This window comes from Lepisosteus platostomus, chromosome 19 (genome assembly GCF_059453375.1).
Source record: "Lepisosteus platostomus isolate fLepPlt1 chromosome 19, fLepPlt1.hap1, whole genome shotgun sequence".
Lineage (NCBI taxonomy): Eukaryota > Metazoa > Chordata > Actinopteri > Semionotiformes > Lepisosteidae > Lepisosteus > Lepisosteus platostomus.
The window spans coordinates 18748904-18770868 of record NC_142629.1 but is presented as its reverse complement, the minus strand read 5'-3'; the positions used below and the strand labels follow the sequence as shown (position 1 = coordinate 18770868).

At 41.6% G+C, this 21965-nt stretch overlaps 1 protein-coding gene and 1 long non-coding RNA gene across 5 annotated transcripts in view; one reads left to right on the top strand and one right to left on the bottom strand.

Annotated features, from left to right (window-relative positions):
• Positions 1-1535: 1535 nt before the first annotated feature.
• Positions 1536-21965, bottom strand: part of ints1 (integrator complex subunit 1) — a 33201-nt gene continuing 12771 nt past the window's right edge. For 3 of the 4 annotated variants that reach the window (XM_088612302.1, XM_088612304.1, XM_088612303.1), the window contains exons 25-48: positions 21637-21804; positions 21273-21384; positions 20849-21007; positions 20266-20412; positions 19684-19782; positions 19267-19391; positions 18489-18743; positions 17859-18018; positions 17023-17154; positions 15603-15783; positions 15052-15175; positions 14362-14492; positions 13981-14068; positions 12928-13175; positions 11819-11948; positions 10878-11011; positions 10290-10482; positions 9105-9232; positions 8608-8717; positions 6789-6905; positions 6480-6550; positions 5888-5979; positions 5124-5233; positions 1536-2217 (exon numbers count right to left, since the gene is read on the bottom strand). In XM_088612302.1, coding sequence (XP_088468428.1) covers positions 2102-2217; positions 5124-5233; positions 5888-5979; positions 6480-6550; positions 6789-6905; positions 8608-8717; positions 9105-9232; positions 10290-10482; positions 10878-11011; positions 11819-11948; positions 12928-13175; positions 13981-14068; positions 14362-14492; positions 15052-15175; positions 15603-15783; positions 17023-17154; positions 17859-18018; positions 18489-18743; positions 19267-19391; positions 19684-19782; positions 20266-20412; positions 20849-21007; positions 21273-21384; positions 21637-21804 — 3330 coding nt within the window. In that variant the 3' untranslated portion in view covers positions 1536-2101. The remainder of the gene's footprint in view (positions 2218-5123; positions 5234-5887; positions 5980-6479; positions 6551-6788; positions 6906-8607; positions 8718-9104; positions 9233-10289; positions 10483-10877; positions 11012-11818; positions 11949-12927; positions 13176-13980; positions 14069-14361; positions 14493-15051; positions 15176-15602; positions 15784-17022; positions 17155-17858; positions 18019-18488; positions 18744-19266; positions 19392-19683; positions 19783-20265; positions 20413-20848; positions 21008-21272; positions 21385-21636; positions 21805-21965) is intronic. The other variant, XM_088612305.1, reaches the window with a different exon arrangement.
• On the top strand, positions 15859-18295 carry LOC148645339 (uncharacterized). Its single transcript, XR_015928249.1, has 2 exons — positions 15859-15965; positions 17594-18295. It is a non-coding gene; the product is annotated as an uncharacterized LOC148645339 (long non-coding RNA).

Here is a 21965-nt window from a genome sequence, read left to right as displayed (position 1 = left end):
ACAGAATGAGCTTTCAGGTTAGGAAAAACAGTTGTCTGCATCATCTTAAAATGTTGTGATTTGTGTGATTAAACAAGTACAGATTTGGTAAATTTGTTACAGTTTGAAGTGACATTACCTTGCATGGCTGGCCTTTCATTTCCTCTTTCTATCAAGAGGACATCAACCGATATTAGTAACAAGATATTAAAGAACTTGATTTTATTACAAATTTGCTTTTGGCACAGCTTTCATCTATTTCTAATAAAAAGACACAGTAAAGCTGTTATCAACTATTTTTCAATAGTAATGTCCAGTAAGCATCAGAAAAAACGCAAGTATGTTTTTTAAGTATACAGTATTGATTTTGCATCATTTAATGTTTTTGTCATCGTATCATTTTGATTAAATGATCATTAATTACTGCAGAGTTAATGACTGATTGCAGCACAAGCATTAAACCAGCTCATTAGTGAGAGAGCTAAGAGTGGCTTAACAGCTCGTCACATTAGTATTCTACATGGAAAATTAGCTGTGACTTTTAGGATGCATTTCTGCTCAAATACATCTTAAAATACATTTTCCAATGGAAATTTAATTTAGGTATAAACCTTTAAGAAACAAATCGGCATCTGACAAGCCAACAGTTAATTTCCCATTGTGTAAGATAGTTTTTACATTAATACTTTTGAAAAAAAATGGATATGTAGAATACTCAATGTAATTAATGCTTAGATGTAATAAAAAGTTTTTCATAGATCAAAAATATGTACTGTATAGACTGCTAAGGAAATGCACACTGAGGTTTCAAGCTTGGATCAACTTTTCCATTAAAGTCTTGCATGGTACAGAAGACAGCTTCTTTAGTGTCTTTGCAGGGAAAAAGCACAACAATAGCCAATGACTTCACACAATCACAATCAGTCAAGAAATGATCTGCAAAGCCAGCAGGAGTTAACATTGTTTGCAATGACACATTATAGCCAGGTGTTAAGACTCTAGACACAAAGTGTAAGGAGATGTGGTGACCACAAAAGAAATGTCACCATACCTGAAGCTCAAAACAGGCTGTTAACTGTTAATATTTTTAAACAGCTGTTTACAAAGTACAACCAGAGAGATAAATGATAAAACTTATATGAACTACCTTAAATTGTGAATTCCTTTTCTGGGTTTTAACACTCGGTCTTATTTGCAAGGCAAAGCTTTTCAGCGTGTCTAACTAACAACACTTTGTTTTTTTTCCTTTATAGGCATTAAATACAGTTTGGAATACTGAGAAAAATGTCAAATGTGAATATAAGTTAAAAGGTGTAAATTTAATTGGTAAGCTACAGAACAAGTTGTCTCTGAAAATATCAGAAATATTTGGAATTTGTAGCTTTATCAAACATCAGAATACCACAGCATGGCAGCATTGTTTGTAAATAGAAAGAGGAATGATTGTCAACCCTTTAAATTTAAGAGTATGTATGTAACTACAAAAAGTATGTATGTAACTACTATTTTTGTGTCATCTGCCAAATTAAACGTATACCAAAACCAAAACACACACATGAAAAAGTAAGTCAGGTTTTAATTTAGTTTTTAATGAATAATGAAATGTTAAAAAAGGAAGCTTTTGGAAAATACTTCTTGTCCTCACAGAAAGCAGCAAATGAGCTTCCTGTAGGATCAGTCTAAGAAAGTTCAATACCAAATAAAAGACTTGTGTTTACAGCCACCCTCAAATCTGTGAGCCAAACTACTTGCTCTATGACAGCAAAGGGATGGTATTAAACTGGAAACAGTGGAATATACAGAAAAGCGACAGAAATGAACACATTTTGTCACATGATTCGTCTCCAGTGAACTCAGATTTTTTCCTGTACTCCTCACTGTTCACCCGGGTCAGTGCATATGATATGATACAGGACTTTAAACACTAAACAGTATTTACATCAACCCTTATTTCCCTAGACAAAGTATTAACTGCTTTTTAGAAGCTTAGCCAGGAGGTTTCTCGTCAGTAACCTGCTTTCTCAATGAATCTAATTTCATCTGTTATCCTGCGGAGGGATAGCTGTGGGAATATGTGAGGCTTTCGTAGGTGAAGAACGAGCCAGGTTGTCCACTTTGGGATTTAGGTTGTCGCTTCCATGCGCAGGATCTTCATGGATTCGGCAATTATTGAACTGGTGTCAATCTGACCATAAATTCCCACCAAGAAGGCTTTGTGCAAGAGGATGTCTGCATGCTCTGTAGAGGACAAACAAGAGGATGTCAGAGGCCACCCAATCCCTTATCTGCCCTGGCAACCCTTGCAACAGTTCGCCACCGAGAGGTTTACGGAATTATAGAGCCTCTGACAGCACTGTGCAGACACAACAGACCACGCTGGCACAGAGGAGAGGAAAACAACGACTCCCAATGGGAGAGAACAAACCTCTCGGGGTCTGGGTGTCATGGATTCCTCCCGTCAGGCAATGTGTTTGTGGTGCGTTAATTATAATAGATCACGCACAACCGAAAACATCTAACATGAGATGTACTGTAATAATATTATTATATAACTGACACCCGAAGAAGGCTCCACAGCCGAAATGTTGCGTTTCTTTTCTTCTCTTTTGAGCATGGAATTAACCTTTACTTGGTCCTAATATTATAATACTTATTAATAATAACACATCCAACACACCTAAAATCAGAACAATGAACTATATAGTTGAAAAACAGAAAACAGCAAGAAAGCTTCCAAGCAAGACATTACCCACATACTGTTAATGGTGTGACTATCCTGTGAGTAAATTACAATACCTACCAAGTTTGGAGTTTACTGAAGAGTAGGGGTTTGGGCTGTTTTACCAAGAAAGAAGTGAATTATTATGAGGGTGAGTGCCAGTGCAACACGCGAGGTCTGGAGCCCTTTTTAGTGTGATTCAGGAATTAAGAAACAAAAACTGCTTCCCCATTTAAATCAGTAATCAAGACACTGGCATTGCTGTTACCTGGTCAAATTCACATGATACCAAAACACAAGGTCTGGCAAATGATGCAGAAGCTACAAAAGTCAAAGTGATAAAGGGAAACGTTTTAGATATAGGGCTCTGAAACGCCTTTCTAGAAAGTTTGTACATAGTGTACATTGTGTGTTTGTTGTGTTGTTTTAGTGTGTGTATTGTCATTTTTAGTAAATATTTGTTTAACCCATTGTGCCAGAATAATCCATCTTTTCACCAAAACTGCACCAGAGAACAGAGACAATCTCAGGTGCCTCCAATAATACCAACCACAAGGATATATCCTTCACAATATCTTAACAAGTTGGGGGTTATGATCATTTATTTTAATTACTGATTAAAAAGCTTGGCCTATTTCTGATATTCTGCTGTGAAAAACATAATGGTTGTATTAAGAGGAAATTGGAGATCACTTGCTTTTTACGAAACTTTGGGAAACGATTAAAACAAGCTGTTTTTGTTAAAGATAAGGGTAGCTGCATCAGATATGACTCAAGTGGCCAGGTACCAAGACTGCCGCTTCAATTTAAATGAATTGCGGGAATATGCAAGTTGTCTAGTTACAGGTTAATGAGATCTACAAAACACTCCATTCTAAATGCTCCAGTGAAATTATTGGCTATAATGTATTTTGTATTTGAAAACATGCTGTTGTGTTCTGGTGGGGGTATACTAGTTATATCAATATGCATTATGGCACAGTCATTTAACATTGTACTATTTAGCTAATATAGGTCAGTAAATAATGAGGGCATGCAGATGGCTCATTCAAGCCACCTGCTGACTGGCTACACTATGTCTGGAGAGCTATGCAATTTGCAGATGGTCAGACTGGGGAGATGTTTCATGTTTCCTCTGCAATTATCCACCAATCATAAGCTGTTGCTAAGGCAGACACGGGGCATTAGAATAACTAGTAGGGGTGTACCCCGGTGTCCTGGCCAAATTTCCAATTGGCCCTTACTAATCATGGCCTCCTAATAATCCCCCTCTATGAATTGGCTACATTACTCTGCTCTCCTCCCCACTGATAGCTGATGTGTGGTGAGCGTTCTGGCGCACTATGGCTGCCGTCGCATCATCCAGGTGGATGCTGCACATTGGTGGTGGTGGAGGGGAGTCCCCATTACCTGTAAAGCGCTTTGAGTGGAGTGTCCAGAAAAGCGCTATATAAGTGTAAGCAATTATTATTAATTATTAATTATTATTATTAATTAGTACAGGGGAGGCAGAATATAAAGGTAGAAACATCTCGGAAATATGACTAAAATGGTAAATAAATAGCAAGCAGATGAATGGCTAGTCCCGGAAGACCAGCTTAGTATATTAACAGTAGGGTCACTCACTCCACCTTGAGAGACGATGAAATGAGACCAGGCGAGTGAATTCCACCATCCTACAGATGAAAAGCACCAGCAAATGGACCTACTCGTAGAGAACTGAAATATGCCAGGTGTTTCGAAGGCCTGAGGAGAAGTACATCTAGGGGCAAAAGGCTCAGTTGTATACATTTTAAGGAAGATGATTTCCTTACAGCACACACCAAGCCTCATTGCTCTGCCATCTCACTGCGCCACTGTTATCTGGGGATTGTGAATTGCTGTCAGTTTTTTACAGTAATGCAACACCCAGGGAAATCCACTGTTTCATACAATATAACAAAAGCAGTATTGGTGTCTGAGATGGATTACAACCAATCCAACCAGGAAGCAGCAAACTATAATTATAAAGTAAGAGAAGTTGTTGAAAAATAAAGACTACTGGATTAAAAAGTTAGCTCCAATCTGAGTAGGAGATATTACAGCCTTATTGCTGACACAACACTGATCTTAACCAAATCTTTGTAAAGTCTGGATGGTCTTTATCAATAATAACAACTTGTCAATAGTCTGACTGCATTCTGGTTGCAAAGACTGTAAACTTAAAATGAATTTGTAAATTACAATACACTATTAAAATTGGACCACTTGGAAGCCTATTAATATGTACAAAAGCTACTCAAAAACTAAATCTACACAAAACAAAAAACAGCATGTTCATGTCTGGTTGTGGTCAAATGTATTAAGCCGTCATGCTACACTGATATGTGCTTTTCATCCAAAATTGTGTGCTTTTTTATCCAGATCCAGGTGATGTGGGCCTTACCCTGACACAGCAGTACATATTCTGGTAGGTTCCTCAGAGCTGTCTGGACCACGTCAAAGTTCCCACTCCCCAGGCAGTACATAAACGTTGGTAAGAAATCAGCTGCCATACTGTATGAGAGAAAAAAACATTTCATGTTATGAAATGGTACATGTACAATATATTGCACAACCATAACCACACATACTTTGTAGAAACATATAACCTAGTATGATGAGTAAAACAATGTTGGCTTTAGAAACGACTAACTCACAAAACTATAATAACTGCTTTAGATCAATTCACTTGGTGTCCTAAGTGCCATGAAGAGCAACACATGCTGAGCTGTATTAAAGCATCAGCAGACCCCCAGACACATAAAGCAGGTGGCTCATTTGGCATGTTCAAGAAATGTACATGCATGGTATGGTAAATTACAACCTTAATAAGTACATACTGATCTCTTAGGTTAAACCAAGACACAAATATGTACCTTCACAAAAACAATAACAATTTTCATTTAAGTAAATAAGTAAATTCAGAACAAAGTCTCACCGACCACCTGAAGAGTACACATTTTATAGAGCAAGGACACTTTACTGGGGCAATCTCAGTGAAGCACTTTGCTAAAAGGCACAGCAGCAGTGTCCAACACAGGATATGAATCCACAAATTCCCAGTTACAAGTCTCTAAACGCCACTCCACATGGATGGACAAGAAAAGCAGTGCCATGAATGAACTTTGAGACATGCGGGGCAGGAACTGCATATACTCCATGTCATACCTGGGGTTGTTCTGAATACAGCGGAGAGTCAGGCTGAAGGCCATATTACGACACAGCTCTTCAGAAGAGCTCATCAGCCTTTGCAAATCGCTCTGAAAGGCAAAAGAAATAAGAGGTGAGTTCTATCTATGCTTTTTGAATCATAACCACTTGTGAAGCAGAGACAATATCCAACTCCACCATTCTAAAAAAATAAAATAGAAAAGTTATTTTTATTTGTCCCACAGACTGCACTATCACTCACGTCCTCAGTGTAGTGATGAATCAAAACAGCATTCAGCCAACCACACGGCTGTAATTATTTAAAAGTCTCCGTGTGTTCTCAGGTTATCCTTGATAAATGGGAGGCGGATAATGTTCCCACAGCATTAGGCGGATAAGATATGGGGAGACCCCACTCCTGGACAGGATACCAGTGCATTGCAGGGACTGCCCCCAGCAATGCGGATCAGCTTCACACAACTGGGAGGACTGGTGCGGCTCAGCAGCGGGGTCTCGATCTCACAACCCACCAGTTATGAGAGCAAAGACTTACCAACTACAGTACACTGCCCCCTCCTGGACAACAGACTCTAACATCATTTGCACTTACAGTGAAGTAGGGAATAATTTCAGGGCTTCGCTTTGATTTCTCATCCACTTCACTTAAGACCTCCAAGATATCTGCAGTTAAAACAAAGACAATTTAGGGGGATTCCATGAAAACAAAACAGCTCACATATGCAGAGAATGGCTTTTAACTATACAGTTAATTAAAGGCTGTGACTTTTTCCAAGCGCCACAGAACTTTTTTAGTCCACCTTAATGAAAATAAGTATACAATTGTTTTTTCACATTTTAAAGTACAATATGTTGATTTGTTACAGCCTGTGTTGCAAACATTTTCACACTGCTAAGTCACCTTCAATGGCCTCTCCTCTGGCGATGTTCTTGAGGTACTTTGCCATGTCAGACGCGGTCAGTGGAGCAGAGGCTGAGATACTGACGAGAGGAAGAGATCCCGCTGAAGACTCTTCTGCTTAGAGAAATTAAGAGCAATAGTTTTAATGCTCATTAACACTTCTACAAAAACAATTTAAATCTCTTTCTACTAGAGTTTTCCCTCCCCTTCACGTATATTCATGAGATATCAAAAATATTCCTTCTTTTGCAAAAGCTGCCTTACATTGTCGAAGAGAAAGGACAGCGCAGCATGAGACACACGAATATTTACAACCCTCGATGAGCTAAGAACATAAGAAATAGGATTTAACTGATCAAGAGATCTCATCCAACAGCCCCTTACAAGAAGCCAGAGGTTAATGGTTCACTGTTGATTCTCATGTAGTACGCAGCACAGACTGGGTCAATGCCTCTGAGGATTTAGATCACCTGAGTCAGATCTCCACATCGACTCCTCTGCTCAAGACTAAAAGACTCAGCCTATTACAACAGAATATTTCTTTGCACGAAGAAATGTTCTTGGATGCTATTTTCTACACAGATACCAGAGCCGTCATACCAATAAGGCACCTTTCTTGTGTTGTAGTAACACAACAACAGACAAAACGTACTAACAAAAATACAAAAATAAAACGCAGGCACATGAGGCACTTTCTTATGAAAAGTGTGGTGGGAGTGTGGAACAAGCTACTGAGGCATAATTTACCAAGACCATAGCTTCTTTCAAGTTATTTTATTATTGACTCAGTAAGTCGTGTTTGATCACTAAACAATATTATATTTGGTGTTTAATTATTCTAAGCTTATTATTTTAAAATGTTTTTCTCATCTTTATTTACTTTCTTTCCCCCATAAAAGGGGGTGAAGTTTGCTTTCTCTCTCTGCCCCACGGCCTGCTTGCTGCTTGCTCTACCCCTGCTGTGATCAGCACACGCACCTGGTAACCATTCAATGGCAACAACCCTGCACTTCTGCTCTGCTGTCCCTCCTGCCTCTCCCCCACACAGCCAGGGAAGATAAGAGAGAATCTCTGTAACATCATGAATAGTAATTCTCCATGCAATGGCTCAGAAACAGTCGCTTACAACTTAAGTAAAGACTTGTGGAGTGGGTATATAGTTAATGTAAAAGAACGGTCAAGATATGTTAAAGCTGCTAACTCTAGCAGCACCTCATTTAGAATACTGTGTGCCTCTTTGGCTGTCAAGTTAAAAAAAAGATATTTCAGCACTGGAATCAGTTCAGAGAAGATCAAACAGCTACATTCCTGGGCTCAAAGGAGTGTCCCACACAGGCGAAAAGAATTTAACCTTCTTAATCACAAACAGAGAAGACTAAAACGGAACCTGATTCAAGTAATCAATCCTATGGTTTCAATCTCTAGTTTGTCTTTTATTGCCGACTCTGGAGGACACCAGCTGAAACCATGTAGAGGTGGAAGGAAGAGGTTTTGGAGCACGGAGCAAGCTGCCCAGCCATGTTGTCGAAGCTGACAGCACTGAGAAAATCAAGAGCTCTAGACGGGCTGGACAGCCATCTCCCATTTGTAGCTGTTCTGTTGCCCATTACCTTAGCGGTTGTCCTGCAGAGGCTGCTTGCTGCTGACACCTGAACCGCTGCCTAAGCTAGTGGTGGTTTATTTTTATATTCTACTGAATATGTACACTTGCCAAATATTTGTAAAAAGTGATTAGTTACGCAGGTAACAGCAGAACCAAGTGCCTAGGTGCTGAGGGGCCATGAACCCAGTGGAAGAAATAGGGCAACAGCACACACACCTTCTCTGTCTTCAGATACAGTCTCTGATGCGCCACTCCTCACAGGCAGAGTCAGTCCAGCCAGCAGAGACTTGAGCTGCACCAAGTCAGGGTTTTCTGAAGAAAGGCCCCTAGGAAAGATTTTAAAAAATCTTTTTTTATTGCAGTTTTTAGTCTCAGACTCAAGTCAGCTTTGTAAAATGTTCATCTTAAGAATGATAACATTGTCAAGAAGCTAAAAGAACTCATAATCATATTAAAAAATAAAGTTAAACATAAACTTACTTTTTGGCCACTAAGTGAACAGGTTGTTTCTACAGACAACAAGCAGACAAATTAAACCCTTCACCATCTACTCCCACAGCTAAAATTACTGGAGTTAATATCCTGACTAACCAACTGAGCCTTTTGCCTCCAATACCTTGTCCAATTCTACAAACTCTACATTGAAGAAAATGTGTTTATAATTTTTGAAAAATTAAAAAATTAAAGACAATATTTCTTGTGGGACTACTCACTGCAAGATATCAGAATGCTTCTGAAGGAAAGGAACGGCAGCACTGGCATCATGGGTAATGTATTTCTGAATAAACTGGACAAATTTACTGATGAAGGTTGAAAGCTGTCTCGAAGACTTCCTGAAATTCTGCAGACAGGAAAACAAAGCTAGTGTTGCAAGAAGCAAAAGAGGTCAGGTTACATTTCAAGTCAAAGTGACTTATTGACTTCTTTTCACAAGGAAAGTGACAAAGGATCTGTGATGGCCAAACACTAATTAGAGCACAGTTAAACCCAAGTGACAAGATAAACATTTTTAATGAAGCGAGGCAGTACTTATCAGGTTCCCAGTTTTTCTAAGAAATAATGCTTGGTCTTATTCTCCCCCACTGTGGTGAAACATCATACCTATATAGTAAGTCTGTGCTCCAAATTCCACAGGGAATATGAGTGCAAACATTTTAAATTACTGATAATACCAATCCCAGTGTGTGTAAATGCACGGATACCTAAAAATGCTAGATAAATTAAACATGAATTATTAAAAAGCTGTATACCGCTTTTAAGGATCACAGAAATCCACAGCCTAATTTGGAACCACAGGTCTCAAGGCAGGACTACATCTTGAAAGGGACACTAGTCCATCACAGGACAGGCAAACAAAGGGTCAATTTAGAAACATCAATTGATCGAAGTCAATAGAAGTCGAGAAACCCCGATATGAATATGGGGAGAACATACAAACAGCTTACAAAATGTGTTCTCCATCTGGAATGGAACTCAGCACCCAACAGCTGTGAGGCAGCAGTGTCGATTGACATATCGTCATACTGCCCAAAATTAATTACAAAATAAACCAAAAAAATATACTCTTTATTGTTTGGGCTAGCTGTCCACATTCATTCATTTAACCTTGAAGATTGATACTGTTTAGAAAAAGCGCAATTTATCCAAATTCATCCAGCGCATTTTTAATCTTTTAAAAAAATGATTAAATATTTAAACTGCAAATGCATTCTAACTAAAAGATGGAAAGCTTCTTTAGAGTTCTTCTATGCTCATTGAACAAAAAATTGCATTGCACATAGCTTATCTGAAGGCTGTGAATAGTTTCTTTTTACAGGTCTTACATTAAAGTACCAGTAGCCCGGGAAGATAACAATCCATATAGATGGAACTGGTCTGAAACAAAAGCTTTTCTGTACCTGAAGGACCTGGATGAAGGTTAAGAGTGAGTCCTGGAGCGCCCTCTGGTGCTCACTGTGGAACACAAGGGGCTGCAGGAGTTCCAGAATGGACAGCACGTGAGTGAAGAACGTCAGGTGATTTTGTTGGCGGAATTCCTGAAACTTTAAATGGATGCGTCCATGCAGAAGAGCCGCAATCATAGGTAAATGTCTGGAAGAGAAAGCTTTCTGAATTAACTTTCGAAGGACTCCTTAACCGTGAAAGCCCAGACAGGACGAGCGTGTCTGATCATGCAAAACAGAAAAGACATTTCGTTAGATAAATATTAAATTACAGGATTTAGTCTGCATATTTAATCACATGACTACATTAAAGCAGAGACTTCTTAAGGCTGTAAGAAGCAGCTAAGTAGGAAGACAATATTCACCAATGAAATGAAAATATTGTCACAAGTGCTATTTGAAACATCTCTGTGCTGGAGTTTTTATTTGTGCTTATTCTCTATTACATACAGTACATGAAAACAAGGGAGGCATACAGTGCGGTACAGAAAACACCAGTGTATTTTCTCATTCATTGTAAACCAACAGGCCAAGCTGAGTTACCGGAGGAGGAGGACCGGGTGAGCGACAGCTAGCTTCCTGCAGGCCATGTTGGCATCAGACATGCGGCTCTCCGCGGATTTGGATTCGCCCGTGTCTGCCAGCAGAGTGATGAGACGGTGAACTAGGACATCCAGCTAGACAACACAGGGGAAGAAAGGGGAAAGCACCATATTACGTACTTCACCGGGAGCAGCTCACATGCAAGAGTAGCAGGAAGACAAATGATACTCATCTTCTCTAAAGAGGATTTGTCCACTTTGTAGTCACTTGCAATTAAAGTAATTCTGCAGTTTTCTTAAAACGGAAACTGCAACTTAGTTATATTTTGGGATCAGATGGAGTCAGCACTGATGAGTGCATTTCAAACCACAACGAATGTAAAACGTACACAGTAACGTGTAAAACCTCCAATTTACATCACAAACTAGACAACATTTCCAGGTATGCTAAGCACCATGTTCTGCGATTCAGAGCGAAGCAACAAAACTTCCGGTGATTTGAACTGACGCTATGACTACAAACAAAGAGGCTTGTAAATACGCCTCTTTTAATGCAGCAGACATATGACTCGCGATTTCGAGATGGTTTTGCTGACAAATACTGCTTACTCGTTCACTCTGCATGCAGGTCACATTGGAACATTTGTGCGGTGAAATGTCTGCAGCACGACCTGCACTTATTCGCTCCTACATCGCATTAACATGAGTCAGTACAGTGACTTGTGAGCTGGGAGGGCCTGTTCACGTCACCACGCGAGTTTGCAACAACATGGTGCACAAAGCACTTTCACAAAGCTCACGGTCTCGTGCTTCGTTCGGAATTTGTCATTTTTTTCTATGCTGGCAATGAATGTATTTGGTCCCTGAGATTTACCGAGGCCTGAGACATCGGGACTGCAGCTCCCCCTTAACGACCGCCGAAAGAAAAGTCGCGGTTCGTACCTTACAGGTGCTGCCCGCGGCTGCTCCCTCGCTGCTCAGAGTGACGCCAGGCAGAGTCACGTGCTGAATCACCTCCGGCACCTGCAGGTAGATCTGGAGCAGCAGGTTCTGACACCTTTTGCTCATCACACTACGGAAGACCAAGAGAGAACAGGTCCTCAGGAGACAGTGATGGGGAAATATCTTTCTCCGTTCAGGGTGTTTCATCCCCCTCACACAGCGATCACAAAGAACACCCGGCATCGACACGCAGGTGTCACTTAAAATCACAAACATCATCCGTTAAGCTGTGGTTTAAAGCCAAGGTCAGAAAAAACGAAAAGCTAGATTCTTCAAAGAGCAAGGTTTCAACAACACCTGGAATAATGTGGGTTTGTGTAGAATGCCTCCCTTAATCCTCTCGCTTGGTGTTTATTTCAATGCTCTAGACTATCAAACAGATTATAAAATATGAGACTTTTGCTAGTTTCCAATTCACCAGTAATTGAAGGAATATTACATCGCCCTGAACGCAGCATCTACCTCACAGAACACGTGCATTTATCATTTGATTCAGGGAATCTGTTTTGAAAGGTACTAGATGCAGTTAAAATGACTTTTCACTTTCAATCACAGTGTAAGTTGAATGTTTTTATCTATGAAAAGAAAACAAAAACCAACCATCAACTCACAAACTGGCAATTACGAAGACCCTGAGTGTCAAAATTTAAACTTCCTGCTGCCATCATTAAGATGTAACTAAACAAGGAGCTAGATTATAGCAAACTATCAACCCTCCTGTCAACTGTATATTAGAAACCAGAACTTAGTAGATACTCTTGAGACATTTCCCACTGTCCAATGGGACTCCATTCAGTCACAGGGTTTATAATCTAAAGATGTTGAGTGGATTGAAAACTTGCATTTGTCTGGGCCTCAGCTTGATCTGTCATTGTTCCAACATATTAATTGTGATATAATAAAAAGGCAAACCTACAATTTCTGAGTACTGATATGCACCAGAAATGCAAAGGATTTGACAGTACAATACATTTCCTTAAAACAGCTATAATGTGCTCAAATCGCACCAAAACTGTATTTAAAGGCAAATGGCGACTCTGCGACTGTACCTCTCTCCCCACTTCTTGATGCAGTTAATCAGGTATTCAGACACTTTCTTAACACTCTCAAGGTCTCCATGACAACAGCTGTGGAGCAAGGGCAGCCGTGATTGGATGAGAGAGCAGGAGGCCTCGTCCAGATTCCTTCTGCTCTGGGGGGGGGTGCGGCTGTTCATTTCCGACTCCGAGAGGATCAGGTCCACCAAGCTGATCAACTCTGGAGCCTTTAACCGCAACACAAAGTTTTCGGTACGTTTCTGGGGAAAAAAGAGTGGAAGTCACAATCACTATACAAGAATTCATCAGATACACCAATATTTTTTTTTAAGAGGATGCATTTCGAAATAAAGCTTTTAGTTTTACCGGTCCTCTAATACCACACCCTTTACTTGACAATTCTTCACAGATTTAAAATAAAATAACTGAAGAAAAATACTTTAAGTGCCTCTACTTTCACACTGACCTAGAGCAAAAAATATTTAAATGATAAAATTGTAACAATTTGATAATTTAACAAACAACAATTCAATATTGATAATGTAACAAACTAATACGTATTTAACACTGTTCTACAATTTAATCCAACAATCTCAAAGTTGCTACATAAGAAAGCAGGTTGATTTAAGTCTGTCATCATGATATAGATTTTGCTGTCCAAATGATAAACTAGGCTTATTAATTCTTCATTATTAATACTGTTTTATATTCATAGAAATACCGGTCCATTAGAAACGGCAGATTGGTGACTCACGGCAGCTGCATAACAAGACCTCAACATTTTGGCTGTCTTTGCCGTAACAGGTTCACTGTAACACCAATCCATGTATGCATTATCAGAAAGCCACTGATTCCTGGTAAGGAACACAGGACCCTGGAGCCCGTCCCAGATACATAGGGGAATAGGTCCAGAAATGAACGCAGGACACTCCTGTCATCCTGCCTGCCATGTAACTACACCCCCTGACCCAGCTGTGCTGTCGCTGCGCGTACTGAAAGAGGCGAGTGGGGCTCAGCGACTGAAGAAGCACTTGTCTGGCAGACGCTGCTGTGCTGCGTGCTCACCTGTGGGGTCTTCTGGTCACGGCCCTGCCAGATGCGGGGAATGTGAATGCAGGCCCAGAGGAAGTCCAGAGAGGAGGAAGGCTCCAGTCTAAGGGAGACACATTTTAAAGCAGACTTACAGCACAATGCATTTGAATTCATTTCAGTTCAGTTCACGTTATTACTAATTCATAAACTCACTCTGAAAAAGCATCCAAAATCTTAGATCTGCATCATACAGCCATAAAAAAAAAACGCAATCAGTATTTTTTAAAATGTATTACAGTTTCTAAAACAAGAACCGTAAAGGCAACAATAGAAACACAAATACAAAAGAAAAGCACACAATTGAGAAAAATGTCCAAAAAGGGACAACTGCAAGGGCTACTCTTAACCACTCACCTCAGTTCCTTGTGTTTGCTGAGGAGGAAGCTTATGCAGTGGTGCAGGGTTGTCCAGTTTGACTGATGTGTCAGCAATGCCAGAAGATATGGTCTGTAGGAAGGTATCTGGGCTCCTGCATTTCCTTTACTCTGAAGAAAACAACAGTGCTATATAGTACATACTATCCAGCTGGAATTTCTAATATTAACAGCCTGGATTAAGGTCACCTGTACTATTTGTCATGAAGTGTACATTGATATTTTTGCACCGAAATACTGACATCAATTTCTGCGTTTGTTATGTGATGTTAGAAATATTTTTTATACTTTTATGATTTTATATATACAGTAAGCATACAAAATACCCGCACCTGGGTCACAAAATTAAAAGGCAATAATCAGTTTACTTCAGCCATTTTAGATTTAAGGACACTAAAACCCAAAATAAATCCTGAATATGATTATATGAATTCACTTGCTCTCAATTTCAAAACTTTTTACCCTCGTATTTATCTATATAGCTGGGCACTTTACCAAAGCAATGTAAAGGCAATACCTTGCTCAAGGGTACAACAGCCAAACCCAAGATTTTAATCTATAACCTCTTAATCCAGAGTCCAGAGCACCAATCACTCCTCCACTGCCTCTAAAATGATAGGTTCTTTATACTCCTACTTCCTTACACCCTTCACAGCGTCACAGAAATTACCTTGTTCCATGAAAACAGCAGTCTTTGCTGAAGGTCTGGGAGCACAGAGATCACTTCAGGGTCAAGCAGTTCAAGCCAGTCTATCAGGAGCCCAGAGGAGTTGACAGTCTTTGTCACATCCAAGCTGAGAAATGAGCAAAGTACGAATCGCTTATGTGGTAATACAATCGGGATATTAAAAGCATTAATTTTCAGACTTGTATGTTTTAATGTATGTTTATTTCTTCACTTCCTGTTCTGTTTAGGCTTTTATTGTTGGAAAAAATATTCTGATTTTATAGACAAGCCTGTGAAACAAATTTGACTCAATGTGGCGACTGTGGACTTTCGTACTAGACCACAGTGATGATGGAGCATAAGCATTGAAACAAATAACTTCAGGAACAAGTTTTGAAAAAAGTAAACTGTCGGTATGTTCACAGATATATCCAGCTGGTCCTTAGTGGCCAGAGAAAATGAGAACCACACTGGACAAGGACCATTTTATTACTCTGTACCACAACTGCAGAATGAATACACAACAGCACACTTATGTTTCAGGATCTCCTTACGTGCTTGAATCAGATTCTGCTTTGACTGACGCCTCTTCACATTCCTGAAGGAGCAGAGAATTCACCATGGCAACAGGTCCCGTGCCCGGATTGTCAGCGCCCGTCTCCATGCCAACTGTCATGAGCAACGCCAGCAGTTCCTCCAGGTAAGGGGACTTGACCTCTATCAGTCCCTTAATCACTGAAAACAAAGCGATTCAACAATGTTTATTTGTATTTCCTGAATCCCACTGATATTTTCTTTCCAATGAACTGTTCATGTAGGACAAGGTGCGGTATCCAGTGCAGAGTCACGGGGAAGCCCGAGCCTACCCTGTAGCAAGGCAGGATACACCCTGGACAGGAAGACCTACATTTTCTAAGGTATAGTATTAGTATATACAAGCAAATTAAGAAGAACTGGCCATTATATAGTTGCAACTAGCGTGAGAAAAGTTTTTCAGATCAGCTTACAGTTTCAAATAAATGACTATTTTCTTATGCTAAGCAGACACCCTGAGTGTCTTACTATATATATATTTTCATTAGGCAGGTACAAGAAACAATGATGTAAGTACAAGATAAATAAAATAAAATAAAAATTGGGCTAGCAAAATCTGGAAACTGCAACGCTGAGCTAGGAAGAGGGGAAACTAGCACTAAAATGGTAGAGGGCACAGCCAGCTTTCCCAGCAAAAAAGCAAGCCACATATGCACAAGGGAAAGTGTTGTGTAAGCCAAAATCGACAAACTCAAAATAACTGAGGAAGCTGTGTTGTTGACTAGGATGCATTTTTGCTTTACCACAGTCTGCTCTGAACATGAAAAGCAGCTTCTAATCATCTGTGATCCAACATAACTAGAAGATACACAGCAGGGGGTATGCTATTCATTTTATATCTCCAAGAAACATTCTTTTTTTTTTCTCAGGGAGGCAGACAAGCATTGCCAAACTTGTAAAAAAAAAGAAACAGATGGCAAAAACACAGATTTGGAGACAGCAACTGAATCAACAAGCTAAAACTTATGGCTCAAAACAAAATCTGGAATTGTTGCCTAAGGACATTTATTATTTCTTGTGTAATAACTATGTACAATTTTTCATCCTGACTGAAAAATGATTATCACGAAAAAGAGATTTCAGCTTTTTAATTTAAACCTCATTAAAAGCAGAGCTGCCACCATAAAAAAACAATATACTGAGTTATTATACTTCAAGGAAACAGCGATGGTTGTAACTATGTGGCAGAATTCCAAGACCCCCTCTTGGAAAATGACTGTTTTTCTCTCACAGTCTCATAATTCAAGACATAACAAACAGGTCCGCTTCTGGTGCAGCGTATAAAACAGAGCAGAGAGAAGGCAATAAAAGTACCATTACAAACCTCTCCACACGAACATGCAGAGGGACACAGAGACGAATCATGCTCTCTAAGCTCACCTTTGCCCATCAGCTCTGGTTCCGCGTTGCACTTTTCACCAGCCTTCAGTGTTGCAATAACGGCACGGACAGCAACCTCCGAGTCTCGATGGTACGCGAGAGCCTCAGCCAGATGAACAAAACCCGTCCGGACTGAGGGAGATGCGAAATAAAAATGAAAATGTAACCGTTATTTTACAAACTCCACACACCCATCCATCTTCTAACTGCTTCACCCCACACAGGGTCACGGGAGACCAGTCCATCGCAGGGCACACACAGACACAAACACCGACACGCACACACTCACACCGAGGGGCTCATTTCCCCAGAAACTAATCAACCTACCAGCATGTCTCTGGACTGTGGAAGGAGAGCGGAGCACCCAGAGGAACACAGGGAGAACATACTAACTCCACGGCACCTCAGAAACTGTGCTGCCCACTCCAAAATTGATTTATTAAAATGATTTACCAACACACACATTTATGATGAGACATTAAACTACAGGTCACATTTTAAACTATTGTTTTCCAAATGCACTGTAAAATCCCAGATCTTTTTCGTGTTGTTTTTTAATCTTTGCCAACAGCTAGACGAATCCGGTATCCTGGACAAGAAACAAAAAGAGAAGGAAAACCAACCAAATGCAAGAGAGGATTGAATCGCTTGCATGATGATGTTTGTTACTATTTATTATGACCCATTTTGTAACATACCGTCTACATTGTGTGGTGTTATCTTTCGTACTGTGTTGTCTGCTGTACTGCTCGTGTCCTGAGAGATGGGCGTGAAGAAGTGCCCCAACGGACACGTACGCATGGCAATAAACCCCTCCACCAGTCTAGACAACATACCGTCGCTCAGGCGGTGTTTGATGGAGAACTGTGCGGCGAATGACTTGAGCAGTGCGTGGAGGGGGCCAGGCTCCACAGCGGGATTCTCCAGCCACGTCAACATCTGCATGACCGCCTTGAAGAACAGGGAGGAGAAAGCCACATCCTGGGGCACGCAGCGCTGAGAAACCCAACGAGAGACAGGGCTCAGACACAGAAGTGGCAACCAGCCGCTCTGTATTTGTGGTTATTGAAGGAAGAAAGCATAACCCAGGAACCAAGTCAAAATAACACGTGAATCACAGTCCATTACATCTGAGTCACCGTTTCAGCTAAATTGATCATTCTTGAAGTAATAAGTAAGCAGTTATGAGAGATGTCACCCTTTATTTGTAATAAGATTACACAAGAGTTTACTTAATGTAACGCAGAGTTTATTAAACCAATTCTGTCACGTCTGTTATGTCTGAAACTACAGACTAATTAGAATGAATATTTACAGTAAACAGGAAAAAAATTGATTTTTCTTAAGATTTCCTCGGGCACAGAAACAGATGACGACATTTAACACTGTTTGGGACGAACCGTCTGGATACTGAACTCCTAGAGGGGAACTGCGTGTCCCGACGCCACACCCGCCCCTCATCTTACCTGATACAGGTGGAGCTGGCGCAGCAGTGGGCAGGACACGGCGTGGCCGCGGTGCATGGCCAAGACCAGAGCCCCGCTGTGCGCCGAGGTCAGCAGCGCGGCCACGGCCTGCAGGAGGCGCAGCGCGACGCCAGTCACCTGGGGGTGGCCCTGCCGGACCCTGGCCAACTCCTGTGCCAGCGCCTGCTGCAAGGCCAGGGACACCTGCTGCGGGTTCGAGCTCTGCCAGCGCATGTCCACGTTCAAGGGGAAGAGCTGCGGACAGAGCAAGGGGAAGAGCGGGCCGGCAGGTCCGTCACAGAGTCGCGCACTCACGGCGAAACGCAACACACCCAGCGGCTCAAGCGAACCAGTCTTCACCTTTTGGCAACCAAGGCATTTGTGACAATTAACTTCAGCATTTTAAGCGGCACAACACAAGAATGAATAAATCTTTCTTCAACACAGAAAGCCAGTAGCAACAAAACTGAAAAAAAAACGAATTTTCTCATTACTTGCTTACATACAATTCAACTACAACACATTTTTTAAACCTTTACGCTTTTGTCTGTACACATACAAGGTGCTTGATCTTCATTCCCCCCAAAAAAAATCATAATACATTTTTCATGTAGAAGTGCCAATGCAGGGGTAAACATTCTCTTCATAACTTTTTTTGTCTCCTGGGGATAAGGCAACCTCTCGGGGTCTTTGCAGATGCTTGCATCACGTCACCACAAACGCTGCAAGCGAACCTGAATCAGGTGTATCGGCAGACCTGAAGCGAAAGACACGGTACCTGAAGGAACATCCCAGCCAGGTCGTCATCGGGCCCGATAACCGGTATCTGGCTGGCCGGCCGGATCCTCACAGCCCCATGGGGAGTCTCCCCGGTCACTTTGGCTTGGTTCGCATCGGCGCTGTCTGAAATGACAGGTCCACGACTGGCTACGTCACACTGCTTCAGCACGCTGACATCAGATTCAAGGACCACGTTGTAAGGGGTCCTTTACCGTGTCGAACGAATACTTCTAAGTGACGGTTTGGTCAAAGCCAGCGGCATGGTGGCGTCGGGACTGCTGCTAACTGAGCTCGTGTGCTCCCTCCCAGTGTTCGTGCGGGGCTCTCACTCCTGTGGTGAGCACGTGCGTGTCCGAGTGCCCTGCGGTGCCGCGGCACTGGAAGGAAGCGGGTGGGATGGTACAGTGGGACTCACCTCTTCGAGGGGGCAGGGAGGCACTCAGCAGGGTGTGGAAAGTGTGGCCCCCAGTGGCGCCTCTCTCATGCTGCACTTCCACGAGGTGGGCCATGTAGTCTGAGCCAAGAGGAAACAACGGCAAATTCAAATTCACTGCGCAAACCTGCGTTTTTTCTCTGTCAGACAGCAGTTACATTACTACCCACTCACTCATTTGATATCATATAAGAGAAGGCTGGGAGACATCCTCAGGACAGTGAGCCTGTTCATCAAACATGCTTGATGGGCCACACGGCCTCCTCTCATCTATATCAACCTTTTGTTCTTTTAACGGGTTCCTTAACTAAATGCATCTTGCAATTTTTAAGTGTACTGAAAATCTACACGAATACCACACTATTAAGACCCACAAATGTAACCTTGGGATGTCGGAGGTGAAGACCGCGACGGGTGCTCATGCATTTCAATTTTTAGAAAATACTCAAAGAGTTAATTAAAAATCAAACACAGGAGGCTGGGCTGACAAAGTCAGAGACAAACTTCACCAAATCAGAATCAGCTAGGATTGGGTTAGAGGGCGAAGCTGAGAAAGACTCTTACTCTTATCCATGATGTTCTGCTCCAGAGTCTGTGGGTCATGGGACACCGCCTGGTCCAGATACTGCAGCAGTTTACTCATACTAGACACTGGGATCCCAAAAGACTGGACAAAAAGCAGCAGCTGCTGAGGCTCAAGGTCCTGCAACGCTGGAGGAGAAAATGACCGATAATGTTGACTTCCTTTAAACTGGGGAGACCAGTCGGACCTACAAGCACAGCTTCACTGATACATGTGCTTTGCAGTTCTCGGTGATGCACGCTCCATTTTAACATTCAGCTGGCATGCGAGGCGCGTGACCAGGACAAGTACAACTGTGAACCAATGTTCATTCACGTGATCATGGAGAGGAAAGGGTTTGAAGATTTACACACAACCTCCTGCAGCTGATTTGCAGGTTCAGTTTTTCCAGCCTCTGCAAATCAGCCTCTCGAACGGTCACACAGTCCACAAATGAAAGACAACACACCCCTGTAAATCTACGGTAGGTTTTAACTATGCACCCCCAGCCTACACAACAGTTTGCAATGCATTTGGTGTGCGATCATTACAAAATCTTCAGTGGTACTCAAACCTGCCGCTGACCTGCATCCACCAGCCGGGAGACTTCGGAGCGAATCATCCGCAGTTTCAGCCAATCCGGCAGCAGCAGAGCCTCTTCGGAAGTGTCCACTAGGAAAGCAGTGGGGAGGGGCTTCTTCTCAGGGAACCAGACGTCCAGCAGGGTGTAGAAATCACTGTCTCCTGCCCATCAGAGCACAAGCATGTTTACACCCCGCTTCACGCCGCACGGGACACTCGAGAAATGAAACTGTAACGGCTATTCGTTACGGGTGTGATAAAGGATAAGACATCTCCTTACAAGACAGAGTTGTTTTCACATCTGAAGCCCTGACTACACCGCATTTCACTTCTGTGTCCCAGTACTGTGAGTATGAGCATCCGATATAGGATGCTCACAGGACAACTATGCTACACTGGCTAAAAGAGAAAAAAAAAATCTGATCACCTTTAGGAGGCCCCAGAGTAAGTAAGATGACCATGGCGTGGACAACCAGAATATGCATGGTGGCCGTCTCTCCAGTTGTCCACCGCAGGAAAACTTGGTCCTGGGACTCAGACTAAATAATAAAAACACAATGGACAATAACCTTTTATTAACGTTTGCGTTGCTTTACCACTAAAAGAATGATCAAATATGATACTTATGAAAGTTTGAACAAAAGTTTAAAACGTGTGTTTGTCTGCTTAACAACATGGAAACAATCAATAACAATGAAGATTTAACAGATTCAGTAAATGCTGATCAACTCATTTTTCAGGAATCTATTCTCAATATCCTGCCAGAGACAGTCAGTGCAATTCCAACTTACCCAGCTGTACAGATCCTCCCCCTCCTTGGTCTTCCTCATCCTCCTGATGTATTTTGAGAAGATGGATATGAGGGCTGATAACACAGCATCGGACTCAGGCCTGTATAAATGCCTAGAGAAGAGGTTGTTCATGATGGTGGAACGTTCTACTATCAGCCGTGCAACATCCTAGAGAGAAGGGAAAACGCACAAAAAAGAGCCTTTATTCACACAACTGGAGGAACAATATAAGAGAAAAGCACCTCGAAACAATACAGATATCCGAGGTTGAAACATACTGCACATCAGTTGAGTTTGTAATTCTCTACCTTGTTGCTTTATTTCCATCC